Here is a 16,032-nt window from a genome sequence, read left to right as displayed (position 1 = left end):
GACGCCATTATTTGTTCAGTCAAACCTACGTGCGCGGAACACGCACGTCAACGAGAGGCGGGATTTATCGCACAAACCAATCATATCCAATCATAACCAATTACATCCAATCATAGAGCGATGGAGACATTGCCTCCTCTCATGTGACTTTCCCCCATTCATTCTCAATTACCCCCCACAAAACCCACCGCACGCCGGGGGTCTGATGATTTTCTATGGATTCCTATGAGAGGAAAGGGAGGCATGACTCCTCTGTGTAACTTTACCTACGGGTGTCGCTGTTGGGCAGTGTTCCTTAAGAAATACACGTGACTTGTGCTCTTTTATATATATATATATATATATATATATATATATATATATATATATATATATATATATATATATATATATATACACATATATATTGTAATTATTTCACATTTAATCTTCAAACTGATGTAGAAACAACATGAAGTCAGTATATTTGATCTAACAGGTAGGAAATATACAGAAATTGAATACATTTATCAAAGACTTCACAGACTTTACTGCATAAATTATAAATTAAATATAGATTCATCCTTATTAAAGCTACAAAAGTTTAGTCAAAAGCAGTGAGTGATTTCCTATTTGTCTTTTGTTCTTTGATTTACATTAACGACAGACATAACAGCAGGTTTATTAGGCTGCTGTCACTTTAAGACTGGCCGCACATGACAATGATCTTTATGGTCACTCAATACTTTATAACCGTGCTTGTATTTTAATGCATGGTTTTCAGGGCTTGCATTTTTATGGGCTGAAATTCAACATGGTTGCATATTTAAGCTGTGAATATTTCAAGTCAAAACATTCACACATTTGTAAATATGAAGTTTAATTGCTTATGTAACAGAATGGTGGACCGGTTACTGCATCAGCTCACAGCAGGCACATACTGTGCAGTAATTAGTGTGCGTTTTATAGAGAAATGAAAACAGGTCGCACCTCAACTATTATTTGCACTCACACAAATGCTCCCAAATCTATTTTAAGATCGCAAACATGAAATTTAGGGAGCATATGCAACTAAAATGGTCGCAATTTCGAGCCGTGATGTAACTCGATTCACTTGAATAGACATCACAAAAGGGAAGAAAAGACTTTCACAACTTCTGTTTCATGTCAAAGGGTGTGATGTAACGTGTTTTTGTTTTCACACATTGATCACAAGTTTGTTTGTCACTAGCTTTAAAAGAAGATGAGTGCTGACTACACCTACAACAAACAACGAACAAGATCATTTAATGTTTGAAGGTTAAGAGCAGAAATGTCTTATAATATTTATGAAGAGATCAGGACTGAGTCTGAGGGAATGAACACAGACAGAATGGAGATGATGGTGGAAATCTATGAGAGTGCAGAATGTGTGAGAGATCATGACTTCAGGACAGAGACAAACACACAGCAACCACTTCAGCGTACAGGTAATCACATTCATTACTTTGATCAAATCATCAGAGTCTGCACATGTTCAGTCATCTAATGTCAGACCTGTGCTGTTCAGAAGTGTGAAGATCAGAAGAAGCTACAGTGTGTTTGGTTCAGCTTTGTGTTCTTCTGATGCGATTGTACGATTTAAAAACTAACCATTTGTATATGATTTTGAAGAGAAAAAAAACTGACTAAAATGTTTACTCAGTCTGTGTGTTTCAGTTAGGATGGTCAGTCTGTTTCGTCCGATGCCTAACTGTACAAGATCTGACACTGACGTTGTTTTTCCTGAGACCTGAAGCCCTTCAGTGTGAGGCATGATGCCTTTTCATCATATGACTGAGGTCTGAAGATGTCCTTAAATGTACACCGAACCCGAGGCCTTTATAATAATGTTCATGAGAATCTTTGTGTTGATGTAGAAATGGAAACCACAGGCTTTACTGCCTTTATGACACTGAATTTGTATCACTTATTGTACAAAAAGTCATTGAAAGCATCATTCTGTGCCTCATTATGTCAAAGTTCACAATCTTTACCCTAGCCTCCTTGAGCATTGCTCCTCACATGATTTGAGACTTTACACTGACTTCAGATCATTTACGTTCTCAGTGACATGTGATTGACTTGCACTTAAAGAAGCATCGCAGGCGATAAACAAATTCAACAGAAGAACACAGATTGATTTCAAGCACAATTACATTTTCTCATCAATTTTGATTTCACTGGAGTAAAGTGACTTTTCTCTCATGTATAACTGTACTGTGCTAATTTGATTCCGGCTGCTACATCTAACCACAATACCACAATAGTGCCCTTTAGGAAGAGCTTTTCGTTATGCAAATATGGTTTTAACAGGAAGGGTGTCACATGCTCTTGTACTGCGACATACTTTGCCACTTATTGGCCTCAAATATTAAAAGTAAAGTCAAATAGCAGAGGACTACAGAGTAGAAACACATATAGCTTCAGCATGTGAACAAAAATGTCTCAGCCTGTTCATGGCAATATAAACACTGAACCAAGAGAAACCATACAGGTACACATACAACACAAACATACAATTAGGAATTGAGAAAACATTTATCTTGATGTTTGATCATTTTCAGGAAGTGATTGTGTGAAGATCAGAAGCTCCAGAGCAGCTGCAGTGTGTTTGGTGCTGCTGTGTGTTCTTCTGCTGACTGCAGTCATAGTGCTGTGTGTCCACATCCATACAAAGAGCTCAAACTACACACCAGAGACACACCAGCTACTAACCAACATCACCAACCTCACAAAAGAGAGCGACCAGCTACTAACTAACATCACCAACCTCTCAGAAGAGAGAGATGGGCTGAAAATAAAGAACGAATACCTGACCGATGAGAGGGACCAGCTACTAACTAACATCACCAACCTCTCAGAAGAGAGAGATGGGCTGACAATAAAGAACGAATACCTGACCGATGAGAGGGACCAGCTACTAACTAACATCACCAACCTCTCAGAAGAGAGAGATGGGCTGAAAATAAAGAACGAATACCTGACCGATGAGAGGGACCAGCTACTAACTAACATCACCAACCTCTCAGAAGAGAGAGATGGGCTGAAAATAAAGAACGAATACCTGACCGATGAGAGGGACCAGCTACTAACTAACATCACCAACCTCTCAGAAGAGAGAGATGGGCTGACAATAAAGAACAAATACCTGACCGATGAGAGGGACCAGCTACTAACTAACATCACCAACCTCACAGAAGAGAGGGACCAGCTACTAACTAACATCACCAACCTCTCAGAAGAGAGAGATGGGCTGAAAATAAAGAACGAATACCTGACCGATGAGAGGGACCAGCTACTAACTAACATCACCAACCTCTCAGAAGAGAGAGATGGGCTGACAATAAAGAACGAATACCTGACCGATGAGAGGGACCAGCTACTAACTAACATCACCAACCTCTCAGAAGAGAGAGACCAGCTACTAACCATGAATATCAACCCCTCAGAAGAGAGAGATGGGCTGAAAATAAAGAACAAAAATCTGACCAATGAGAGAGACCAGCTACTAAACAAGAACAAGGCCTTGACAAATGATAGGGATGAATTAATTAAAGAAAGAGACCAGATCAATCAGGAGAGAAATGAACTGTGGAAGATGCTCAATGAAATTGGTAATATTAAATTATTGTACAATTACTTGTAAAAGTGTTTACTTAAATATCTAAATGGGGTCATTCCATAAACACTTGCACTTTCTTTATATACATCTAGTTATATATACCAATATATATAATTAACATATATATATTAAGTGCCACTATCATAAACTAATATCATAATTCAGTACAGGTGGAAAAAAAGTACTAGTCAATGATCTGGTTGTGTTTACAGATGAATATATTTATCAATCCAGTCTTTACTTCATTTCCACTGAGAAGAAGAACTGGACTGAGAGCAGAAGATACTGTACAGAGAGAGGAGCAGATCTGATCATCATAAACAACAGAGAGGAACAAGTGAGTGAAAGAGAGATTGGGCACCAAAGGTTGTGCTGCTCACAGAATGAATGTCTACTCACCAACACACGTTAAAGTCGCCCTATTATGGCATTTGAAAGGTTCCTATTTTTGTTTTGGGAGTCTCCAACAACAGGTTTAAAAGCATGCAAGGTCAAAAAACACTTTAATTGTCTTAAAATCTGCATTTATTGTTGCCTTGTTTGCTCAACAACTCCCAAACGATTCCCTCAATGATTCATTTTGCCAAACCCCTTGTTTGCACGATGCTAATCTGCGGTGATTGGTCACATGACTTCTGCTGGTTAAAGATGATACAGAGGGTGTTTTGTTTTATACATTTTTGCAATATTACTCGAAACTGTCTTTACTAACTGCAGGCATAAAAACGGGTCAGGGGTGAAAAAGGTGAGAAGGATATTACCCCTCTAGGGGGGTCCGGGGGCATGCTCCCCCGTAAGAAAAATTTAAATATTCCATATTTTAAAGCATCAATCTGATGCATTTTGAGATGCTTTTTTTGCCAACCTGGGCAGAGCTAGAGAAACTTAACTTCAGCCATGAGTCAAAAATTATTATGGCCTCCTTACTAAGTATTATGCAAGCCATTTCATGCCAGCCTGTCACTGGGTCTAACATTTACAGTATATTTGGGGGAAGAACCTAGCGCTTTGATTGGTCGAACTCTTCTTCTTTTGCTGTTGCTTGATTTGAGGACTGCGCGTGCACAGAAGCGTCACCAGGTTTTTGCGTAGTTTAGAGTGACAAATCGTACCAGCGTACTTTGAAGTCAAAATGCGTATCCGCTATGCAAATTGCGTACAGGTTGGCAGGTCTGCTTATTGATAGAACAGTGGACCACTTTACCTTCTGCCTTGTCAGTCCCCTCACCTCAAAATCTACCTCCTCAAAAACGGTAGCATTAGCTAATAATTTTCCACCGGAGCTTTAGCTAGCTGGCTAACGTTGCTTTCTCTCCTGCTGTGTTCAATGACTACGTTTACATGGACAGCTGTCAGCAGTAATCTGATATTAATACGATTAAGACAGTACTCTGATTAAGAAAGGACCATGTAAACAGTGACATTTTATTACCTTAATCTGACTAAAGTCATACTCGAAGTAAACACAAATCGAATTAAGATAGGTGGAGTATTCCTATTTTAGTCGCATTATTGGAGTGTATTGTAGACATGAACACACCTTAATCATACTATTAACGTCATGTGGGAGTTTTCGCCACATTTTGCCACAGGACACATAATACACACATGGCAGTGGTCAACCGTTTTGATGGCAAACAAGAGAGCAAGCGTCAAGCAAGAAGCCACAAATCAAATTCCTCTCACCTCATCTCTCATCCAGTACCTGAGTTTGTCGCGGTGGCATGAATAAAAGTTGCCGAATTAAAGTACAGGAGGCCTGTTGCTGGAGAATTTGTATCCACCGTTGTCTATTTACAGAGCCCCAAACATGAGAGGGAAAATAAATAGTAGCCTAGGCTAAATAGTGCAAACTATTGACTAATTTGTTCCCTCAATTTATAAATCATGCACATCATATATAAATCTTGCGCACATTTAATTATTTTTTTCTTGCATGTCATGTGCAGGGCTGCGTATCTATTTGCACGTATTGCATGTCAAATAATTAACTGCACTTGAAGCTTTCGTAAGATTAAAAATTAAACACCCAAAACAGTATATGGCACGAACTGTGTGGTGATACGTGAAATTCTGTAGAGAACGTCGGGCGGCGTGCTGTGGGGACGAAATGACGTTTGCCAATAATCGATCTATGTTCTATAACATGTAAAACGGGAACAAGAAAGGAATATTCTAAAAGCATCTCATGTAAACACCTTAATCATATTATTGTCTTATTCAGAATAAGGTCAATAATTACATTACTGCTGTCCATGTAAACGTAGTCAGTGACTCAATTCATCAAGCTGTAGCTAACGTTAGCTAAGTCAATGTCAGCAGAGCTCCTGGGTAACTTAACTTAGATATACCAGAAAATATTAAAATTATTGAAACCATCACTCACCAAATTCAGTCAAATCGCAGAGGCCAGGCATGCTTTCAGCTTCTGATGGTGGTCTGCACTGGTGATGCAAGGCCCTTCGTGTTAATATTTCCATGCACTCGCGCTCCCTTCTGGCACACGCACCTGTTCGCATTTCACTGAATCGCAGATCACTGAATCTCGCGCTGTCTTCTGGTACGCGCACCTGTTTGCAGTTCTCTGAATATGAATAAACTGGTGGTAAACAAACACTCGTGTTCCAATACTCCTGCACAAGTTTTGGGAGGTGTTCCCTCAAAATGAGCTGTGAAGGAGGGGGGTTGTTGTTATGCATGCACTCATTTCAAAAAACTCACTAACAGTCTTTGGTTTCTCAGTTGTCGAAAACATCCTCTGTAGCACCTTTAACATGGAGTACAGTATACAGCGCTTGCATCACTTACATTATATTATATTAATGATGGTGCTCCGCTCTGTTCTAAAAATAAAGACTCAGAGAGGAATTAAGTTGTTTTGTGTTCATGTTAGCGAGCCTAGCCCACAGCTCATTGATAATAACACAAACAGTCATGGTATATGCGTTAGCCCAACACAAACGTATTGATAAAGCACTGCAGTTGTACACCAACATATTGCTCTATTCTTTATCATAACTCCAAGCATAATAACAACAAAAAATATTTGACACATTTCTAGACAGTTGCGAGCGACACATATTGCTGTTAGCTGGAGATCTGCAAGCTGCGTGGAGCGTACACAACTTTGACAGGATTTTCAGTTTTAGGTGAACAAACCCTTTAAATGTGACTTCCTGCTTCATTCTACCAGGAGTTTGTTAAAAAGATATCTGGTGACGCTGGAGTCTGGATTGGTCTGACTGACAGTGATGTGGAGGGCAGATGGAAATGGGTTGATGGCACCAACATGACCTCTGGGTGAGAAATCACTGAATTAAACTGATTATTCTCTAATAAATGATCATATCTCACAGTCAGTATCATATCACACAGAAAGCAGCACTGAACATCTAATGCTGATCTGTTCTTTCAGGTTCTGGAATTCTGGAGACCCAAGTGGATTTAAAAAAGAGAACTGTGCTTTGTTATATTCATCAGCGTGGCAAGATTATCCCTGTAATGATGCTTTTAAATGTATCTGTGAGAAAAATAATTTTAAAATTACCAATTAAATAAAATATATTTTAATTACACTCATAACTACTACAATATGTGAAATGTGTTGTAACTGAGTCAAGTTTCTTAATATTCTCATCATCATAGCTGTAAATAATGGCAGTTACTACTTGAATGGAGGGCCAAACCTGCAAAAACAATAAATAAATACATAAATAAATATACAGATGCAAGAAAATGTATGTGAACCACTTGCAGAATCTGTGAAAATGAGAATAATTTTAACAAAATACGTGAGATCATACAAAATGAATGTTATTTTTTGTTTAGTACTGTCCTGAGTAAGATATTTTACATAAAAGATGTTTGCATTTAGTTCACAAGGCAAAAAAGTAGCTAAATTTATTAAAATAACAACATTCATAAGTATGTGATTCTTAATACTGTGTGTGGTTATCTGGATGATCTTTGACTGTTTTTTTTGTTTTGTGATGTTGTTCATGAGTCTCTTGTTTGTTCTGAGCAGTTAAACTGAGCTCTGATCTTCAGAAAAATCCTCCAGGTCCTGCAGATTCTTCAGTTTGCAAGCATTTTTGCATATTTGAACCCTTTCCAGCAGTGACTGAAAAAAACTATTAAACTATTACACTATTTTGAAAAATCACATTCCAAAATATGGGATAAATAATACAAATAATATTTGCAACATTTATTATTGAATTTAATATTTTCATTTTCACAAGCTGTTTATACTGTACGAAATTACAACTTTTGTCCAATGACATTTTAACCCTCGTATAGAGCTTGGCAAACTACGTCACTGCGCGTTGCATTCTGGGTAGTCGCCGCCATGTTTTAGGTCACGCTCAGGAGCGTACAAAGACAATAAATAACTCACCAGATGAAAAAACGACTGTATTTACGTTATTTTTTTAAAGAGCTGCTTGTACTTGCCTGAGAATAAATGGACTATTATTTGAATCTCTTGTGTTCATTCGATCGCTCAGTCGCGAGGCCAGGACACCATATACACACACATAGAAATCATACTGACGCCTATCGGACCATACACAGGACCAAAGTGATTTCTCTAGTCTCTATTCAGTTTAATAACTAAGTGGCACCGATATATCTGCCAGATAAAATAATAACCACAATATAGATTGATCTCACCAGCATATCATCATATCGCCCTGATTTCTTCATGTTAAAGCATTAAGGGATAACAACAGCATGACCCTCTGTAATGCAGCTCTGAAATGAATTATATTGTGGAGTCGCTACACCAAGTAAGTTTTACTGGACCTAAATGGAATAAATATATGATTTCTTACAGAGAGAAGCTTAACAATGAATCAAAGATGTGCTGCTTTATGAACACGGAGAGTGATCGCAACAAGCTACATCACTAATAACATTTCTAAACGTGTTTTCGTACATTATTAACGGCGTGAGCACGTACATATTCAAACGGATTAGAAGTTATGAATCTGTAATAAATACAAATGACAAAGCCACATTTTGGTCAAGTTTATTTTCATTGAGTTTCACTTTCACCATTGTGTCGTTTCTAAGCTGGAAGGCAGAAAAAGAGGGACATTCTAACACGCTTAACGTGAAAAAGCTTAACGTGGCTTAATTTACTAAGACAGTGTTATTAACAAACAAAACTTAGTATGCTTTATTAGTTTGGTGTTTACTACAGAAAAGTAGATGAGCCCAGAATATGAACGCAACACTTTTAACACAAGCATTTTCCTCCCATAAGGAAAAAGCTTAATGGATAGTGACTTAACGTGTAATAAGACGCATTTTGTTCATATTCTGGGCTCATCTGCTTTGCTGTACATATAGTTTCTATGAGAGGAAAACGTTTAACGTGAAATTAAACGCGTTGCGTTCAAATTCTAGGCTATTAGTATGATGTTTACTTACATACGCCACATTAAGCTTTTTAGAATTTCCCGAAAATGGGACAAAATGGCGCTCCATTTCACATCCGTTTTCCACGCTGGTCAGTATATGCAGATAGTTCATAACACAGCCAGCGTTCACAATTCTAATATGTTTTTAACTGTATAATATATAATTTTAATATCTCCCTTAACTATTTCCCAGTCTCTACTGTACTATCCGTGACCTAAATTCCCAGAATGCAATCCGTTGCTGACGTCACGTTCCCAGACTCTATTATCTTTGGGGTCTATTTGACCCCACGCAATGTTTAACGCCTCTAAAAATATGGTTGACATCTTTTTTTTTTGCTTCATATTTGATGACTTTTCGTCATTTAATCGGGACAACTAGGTAAACAGAAATTTTTCACTATGACATATTTTCAGTGTCCTGTACACAGTCCTATACACATCGCTGATCCTTGGGGTCAGTTTGACCCCAGGCTCATTTATCTGTATAAAACATATTAGAAATATAAACATTTTACACATATTTGTTTTGGATAATACTGAGGTCATTATAAAATGCAATTTTATAATCTACAAACAACTTTCATCTGCTTTAGGGCCCTAACCTGTCATAACCATACCTGAAGGTATTGCGAGAAACACTGTCATCGGGGGGGCCGGGGTGGGGGGGGGCATCATAATTCTCACGAGAACAGATGAGGAGAATCCTAATTTTGAGACATCCTGCTCAGAATGAGATTCAAAATGTTTTCTCTTCTGTTGTCTCTCAACCACAAGAAGGTACATTACCTTTCAAAAATGGCAATTTTTCATGGCCCCGCCCCCCACCTGAATAATAGGGTAAAGCCATGGCCAAAAGTTTTGGTGGTTCTCTGCAGTGGGTTGTAGTCTCAGAAACCTTCATTAGGTGAACTGCTTGTTAAAAGTTTGCTGCTTCAGTTGTGGTGTTGATCAGATGCATTTTACATACAGTATTTACGGTACATACAGTAAATGCTTCATTGGCAGAACAAAAAAGGACCTGTTTGAGGTCCTGGTAAAAAGTGACCAGCTATCATAATTTCACTAATCACTTCAGCACATGGGAAAGTGCAAACAAGTTCTAGTCAGGAGGAAAAGGTGCTTCCAGTCATTGTGTTCTTGCGTCTTCAATGCGTCCCATCATCGCTTTTCAGCAGTTTCTTTGCATGTGAGGCCATTTTGATGCAAAGCATCTGAAAGAACCATTTACTGGATCATCAAGAACTTCAAGTTGAGAAATTCAGCTGCAATGAAGAAGCCTTCAGAACATCCCAGAGTGTCCAGCAAGTGGCAGGACGGCCACCTCCTGAAGAGTCAATCCTGAACCATGTGCAGAGCTCAATACTGCCAGCAGGTGTGCATGTGTAGGCACAGTGAGGTCAAGACTTTTGGACAGTGGCTTGGTGAAGAAGGGCAGCAAAGAAGCCATTTTTCTCCAAGAAAAACATCAAGGACAGACTAAAATTCTGCAAGTACAGCAGGGATTGGACAGCAGAAGACTGAAAGAACTTATTTTTTCTGATGAAGCCCCCGTCCGACTGTTTGAGACATCTGGAAAATGATTAGTCCAGGGAAATAAAAGGTGAACGCTACCATGATGAGTCCTGTGTCATGCCAACAGTGAAGCATCCTGAGACCATCCATGAGTGGAGCGGTCCCAAGGGAGGGTCAAATTGACCCCAAACATACTGTTGTTACCCATGATGGCAAATACATTATATTATATTATATTATATTATATTATATTATATTATATTATATTATATTATATTATATTATATTATATTATATTATATTATATTATACTGAGGTCATTATAAAATGCAATTTTATAATCTTCAAACAACTTTCATCTGCTTTGGGTCCTAACCTATCATAGCCATACCTGTAGTATTACATCATAATAGTGTAGGGGGAGGGGGGAATTATAATATATAGTTTATAATATAATATAATAAAGCCATTAATATATTAATAAGCCATTTTTGTCCATTTTATTATGGCAATCATGAAATTTTATGGTGATTTGCACATTTTTCCATAGACGAGCAATAGGTATTCCAGATGGGGGGGTGTTGTTTTGTTTAAAGAGCTATTTGAGTAGTCAATGAAGAAACATAAAGTGCCTGATACATAAAACTTTGAAAATAAAATTATATTCTGGAGGTTAATTTTCTGTTAACAGGTTTAGTGACATGAAAGGAGCTTTGTTGTGGTATTCTTGAGTAAAGCTCATAAAATGTAGACTACATTATTTCCCACTGGAATTTGTAGAATGTTCAGTGTACCTCCTCTAGGGGGGTCCGGGGGCATGTATATGTAGAGAGACTGTATATGTACTTAATCACTGTATTTTGCTGTTTTATAAAGGCACAAAGCCATATCACGGTTTCAATTTTAGTTTGTTGGCAAAATACAACGTAGAGACGATTTATGTTTTACATTTTTGGTTCATTATGAAATGGCGGCGGCACAGGGTCATTAAAGGGATAGTTCACCCAAAAATGAAAATTTGATGTTTATCTGCTTACCCCCAGGGCATCCAAGATGTAGGTGACTTTTTTTCTTCAGTCGAACGCAAATTCTGATTTTTAACTGCAACCCCTGCCGTCTGTCTGTCAAATAATAGGAGTGATTGGGAACTTGAACAATAAGAGTCGAAAAAACTTCCATAGACAAGTCCAAATTAAACCCTGCGGCTCGTGACGACACATTGATGTCCTAAAACACGAAACGATCGGTTTGTGTGAGAAACCGAACAGTATTTATATCATTTTTTACCTCTAATACACCACTATGTCCAACTCCGTTCAGCTTCCGGTGAGTGAGGTCTGATCGCGCTCTAACAACGGAAGTGATGTCTTGCGCTCATTGAAGTATATGGGCGAGACATCACTTCCGTCATCAGAACGCATCATCAAAGGCGTTACAATACCAGTTTTCTGTCATTCTTTAATAAGCTATTACCTTATTAAACAGCTTTATAAAAACCCATTTGTCTTGTTTTCACCAATAAACAGTTATTATATACAAATTATCATGCATTCTTTCACTGCTTTACAAATGAGTCATCAAACATGTATTTTCCTCCAATGTCTCTTTTACAGTTGTTTTTCATGAAGTTATCTCTCATAACTCTTTTTTGCTGTTTACAAATAAACAAGTCATGCCTCTAACCATGTAAAAAGTCCATTTCCTTAGACTTTTTTCCGCTGTTCATTATTAATTATTATTCTTTTAAAATGTTTTAGTATTTTTCTCTTTGTTTTTTATTCAACTTTTGATCCTTTATGTTCATAACTTTATTCATAGAAAGCTATATCATCTTTATTGTTATCTTTATAGTCTTTGCATTGAATAAAACTGACAAATGTTATTTTAAATAATAAAGACACATTGTAGGTCATTATGGCAATCTTTCTTTGTTGTTTATAGAAAAAGCAGTTCATTCTCACCTATTTCCTTACAGTTTTTTCCAATTGCTAACACACTAAAATGACATGCACAGCACAATTATTTAAACTGACACACAGAGAGCAAAACTTCTTCTCAAGTCTCCAAAAGTCTAAACACCTTTTCTGTTTTACACACATTTTGCATTTCAAAATAGCACTTTTTAAATTCACTAAATACAGTTCTCTGCATAAGACACAACAATCTGACATAAAGTCACATGTTTGCCATTTCAAAACACTGCCATTCAAAATGACACTACATGAGCTAATTGGCCAATTACATGTGCCACCTGGCCAAACACCTCAGTGGTTAATTGTTAACACTTCAATCAGGATGTAAGCACTATGAAAAGACCACAGGTGAGAACCTTTTTTTTTTTTACAACAACAATGGAAGACATTGCAGAGAGAGGAAGAGGAAGAGGAAGAGGAAGAGGGAGGTTGAGAATAAGAGGGGAAGGAAGAGTGAGAGGTAGGGGTAGAGCAGGTAGAGGAGTTCATGGCCAAAGAAGACAAACACTTTCAAATGAAATCAGAGCAACCTTAGTAGATCATGTCATCAACCATGGGTTGACAATGCGTGAGGCTGGACAGAGAGTGCAGCCAAACTTGAGCCGTTTTACTGTCGCCTCTGTCATCCGGACCTTTAGACTGGAGAACAGGTATGTAACCAAAATTTCATGTAGTACACATGTAGTATACCCCATGTCATAGTGTATCAGTTGGGTGACACCTGTTTACTTAGTGTATGACATCAGCCATTCATGAACTGTACAAGTTTCCTGTACAATGTACTCTACTGTGGGGGGAAATATTTAGGCTGCATTGTCCAAGCCCTATATATATTTTTATTTTATTTTTTCTAAAGGACTGAGAGACGACACCATGGTGGAGGAAGGGGCCAAATGTTCACCGGGGTACAGGAAGCTGTCATTGTAAACTTGGTTTTGGAAAATAATGAAATCAGATTACGAGAAATTCAAAGCCACATCATCCAAGACAACACCTTATTCAACAACATTCAACGAGTTAGTCTGTCCACATTGGCTCGCATTCTCAAGCGAAACCAAATCAGAATGAAACAACTTTATAAGGTGCCGTTTGAGAGAAACTCTCAAAGAAACAAAGAGTTCAGACGAGCATATGTGGATGTAAGTACTATATTGACTGCAGTACACTACACACAACATTGTTTCCCAGTGTACTGGATAACACCATATTGAGTGATTTTTGTTCTTTGTTTTCAGGGAGTACTGGAAATGGATGCTCATGCAATCCCACATGAGTTCATCTTTATAGATGAGGCTGGGTTCAACCTAGCAAAGACCAGAAGAAGAGGGAGAAACCTCATTGGCCACAGAGCCATTATAGATGCTCCTGGCCAACGTGGTGGGAACATCACAATGTGCGCTGCCATCTCCAATATGCATGGTGTCCTCCACAGTCATGCCAAACTTGGACCATACAACACAGCCCATATTCTCACATTTCTGGACAGACTTCACAACATTCTCATACCACCAGAGTGTATGAATGATGCAGACCATCAAAGAAACCGGTACGTTGTAGTATGGGACAACGTGAGCTTTCATCGTGCAGCCCCAATCCAAAACTGGTTTGCTGACCACCCAACATTTCTCGTGCAATACCTCCCACCATACTCACCATTTCTGAACCCCACAGAAGAATTCTTTTCGGCATGGCGGTGGAAGGTATACGACCGGCAGCCCTTTGTGCGCATGCCTCTTGTGCAGGCCATGGAAGAGGCATGTGATGAGATTGATGTGGGTGCAATTCAGGGATGGATAAGGCACTCAAGGCGCTTCTTCCCTCGATGTCTGGCAAGGGAAGATATTGCCTGTGATGTTGACGAGGCGTTGTGGCCAGACCCGGCTGTGCGGCAAGATGCTGCCTAATTATTTTTCTTGCCTTTTTTTTTTGTTTTTTTTTTTTACTGTAATATATTTTTTTCAGAAATTTTCTTTTTCAGTTTACTTTTTTTGTAAGAATATTTTTGTTCAGTCCCATGTAAATATATCTGCTGTGCTTATGTTGTACTGACTTGTTTACTGTAGTGAAGGAAAACAAATAAAAAATGTTGCAACAGCATGTGTGTGTATCTGCAAATATTTCTGTGCATGTGAAGAATCTGATACATATTTTAGTATTATGGCAAAGCATACTAAAGATGGGGGTGCTTTTCATTATGCCCAACAGTGTGTAGGTGGTTAGGCAAAAATCTGGTAATATGAATGAAGTGTGTGCCATTTCATGCAAAAGTTTGATTTTGATAATGCTCTGTGTAGTTTCGGTTGCAGTGCTTCATTTTGCAGGATATATGAGGTATTTTGCAGTTTGGGTGTGTGGTTTTGTGAATTGTGTTGTGTTTTGATAAAACCAGACTAGTTTGAAAAATTGTGTGTTAGCAATTGGAAAAAACTGTAATTGCATTTGGTAAAACATTACCTTTATTCACTTTCTAGTAATTAACCTTCCTAGTTTATTTATGTACTTTCATATTTTGAAATTTCTCTAATCATCCTATTACACTCCAATAAGAGTTACATATCTATTTAATCTTGATATTGTTATTTCTTCAACAATATCTGCTAAATGTGTTATTTAATAATTTTTTTATGGATCATGCATCTTTGTCCATATTTACACATTTTTTCTTTCTTCATAAAAATATTTTTGTATTGTCTAATCTGTTCATTTTTCATCAGTTTTGAACCTTATATTAATAACAATTTATAATTTAAATTCGTATCCCCTTTTTCCTTTATAATTCTTAATATGTTGCTTGTCTTTGCATACGTCTGCATTATGAATCGTTGATATATAATGTCATTATTTTGCTTTTAATTACTTGTACAGTAATTAATTTTACATTATATCGTTATTTTTTCTTGGTTACATTTGTTTCTTTATTAAACTCATTTTTATTTTCCACCAAAGCCTTTCCATAGCTTAACCCATTTCATAATTTTGATCTTCTCTGTCATTCTAATTGTTTTTTTGTTTTTGTTTTTCTAGACAAATATGTTAGTAGCTATTTTCCAGCACTTTTTATTTATTGTATAACACTGTATTTTTCTATTACCTTCATGTTTAATCCAACTTTCAAAGTCCTATTTGACTTTTTCCATTCATTTTTTAGTCCAAAAGAGTGATTATTTGGACAGAAACTTATGGATTATCTTGTATTTACTTTAGATAGCTTTAGAGAGTAATTTTTTTTCTGTTTTTACACAAAATAGGATGATGGAGCGCTAAACTCTCACATGCAATTTATGTTTTGTTCATACTCGACACAAGAGGGCACCCTTGCGCAGGAAATCTCGAAGTGAGACTCGAAGACGATTTGCTGAATAAATCAGAGACATTTTGATCTGTGTCCAACAGATTTTTTCAAGATTTCTATAGATATCACAATATAATGTTATCATGAATTATTTTGGCCACATTTACCATGTAGTGAAAAACTGATATCATGACAGCCATAGTCATG

The 16,032-nt window shown here is 37.5% G+C and overlaps 1 protein-coding gene across 1 annotated transcript; it reads left to right on the top strand.

The window, feature by feature from the left end:
- The first annotated feature begins 1,291 nt into the window (after nt 1–1,291).
- LOC137025185 (asialoglycoprotein receptor 1-like) lies at nt 1,292–10,390 on the top strand. Its single transcript, XM_067393215.1, has 7 exons — nt 1,292–1,448; nt 2,565–2,719; nt 3,359–3,614; nt 3,835–3,959; nt 6,816–6,922; nt 7,038–7,144; nt 10,257–10,390. The coding sequence occupies exons 1-7, from the start codon at nt 1,292–1,294 to the stop codon at nt 10,388–10,390; spliced, it is 1,041 nt and encodes a 346-aa protein (XP_067249316.1).
- Nucleotides 10,391–16,032: the final 5,642 nt, after the last annotated feature.

This window comes from Chanodichthys erythropterus, chromosome 8 (genome assembly GCF_024489055.1).
Source record: "Chanodichthys erythropterus isolate Z2021 chromosome 8, ASM2448905v1, whole genome shotgun sequence".
NCBI lineage: Eukaryota > Metazoa > Chordata > Actinopteri > Cypriniformes > Xenocyprididae > Chanodichthys > Chanodichthys erythropterus.
The sequence above is the reverse complement of the archived record's forward strand: the minus strand, read 5'-3'. Positions and strand labels throughout refer to the sequence as shown.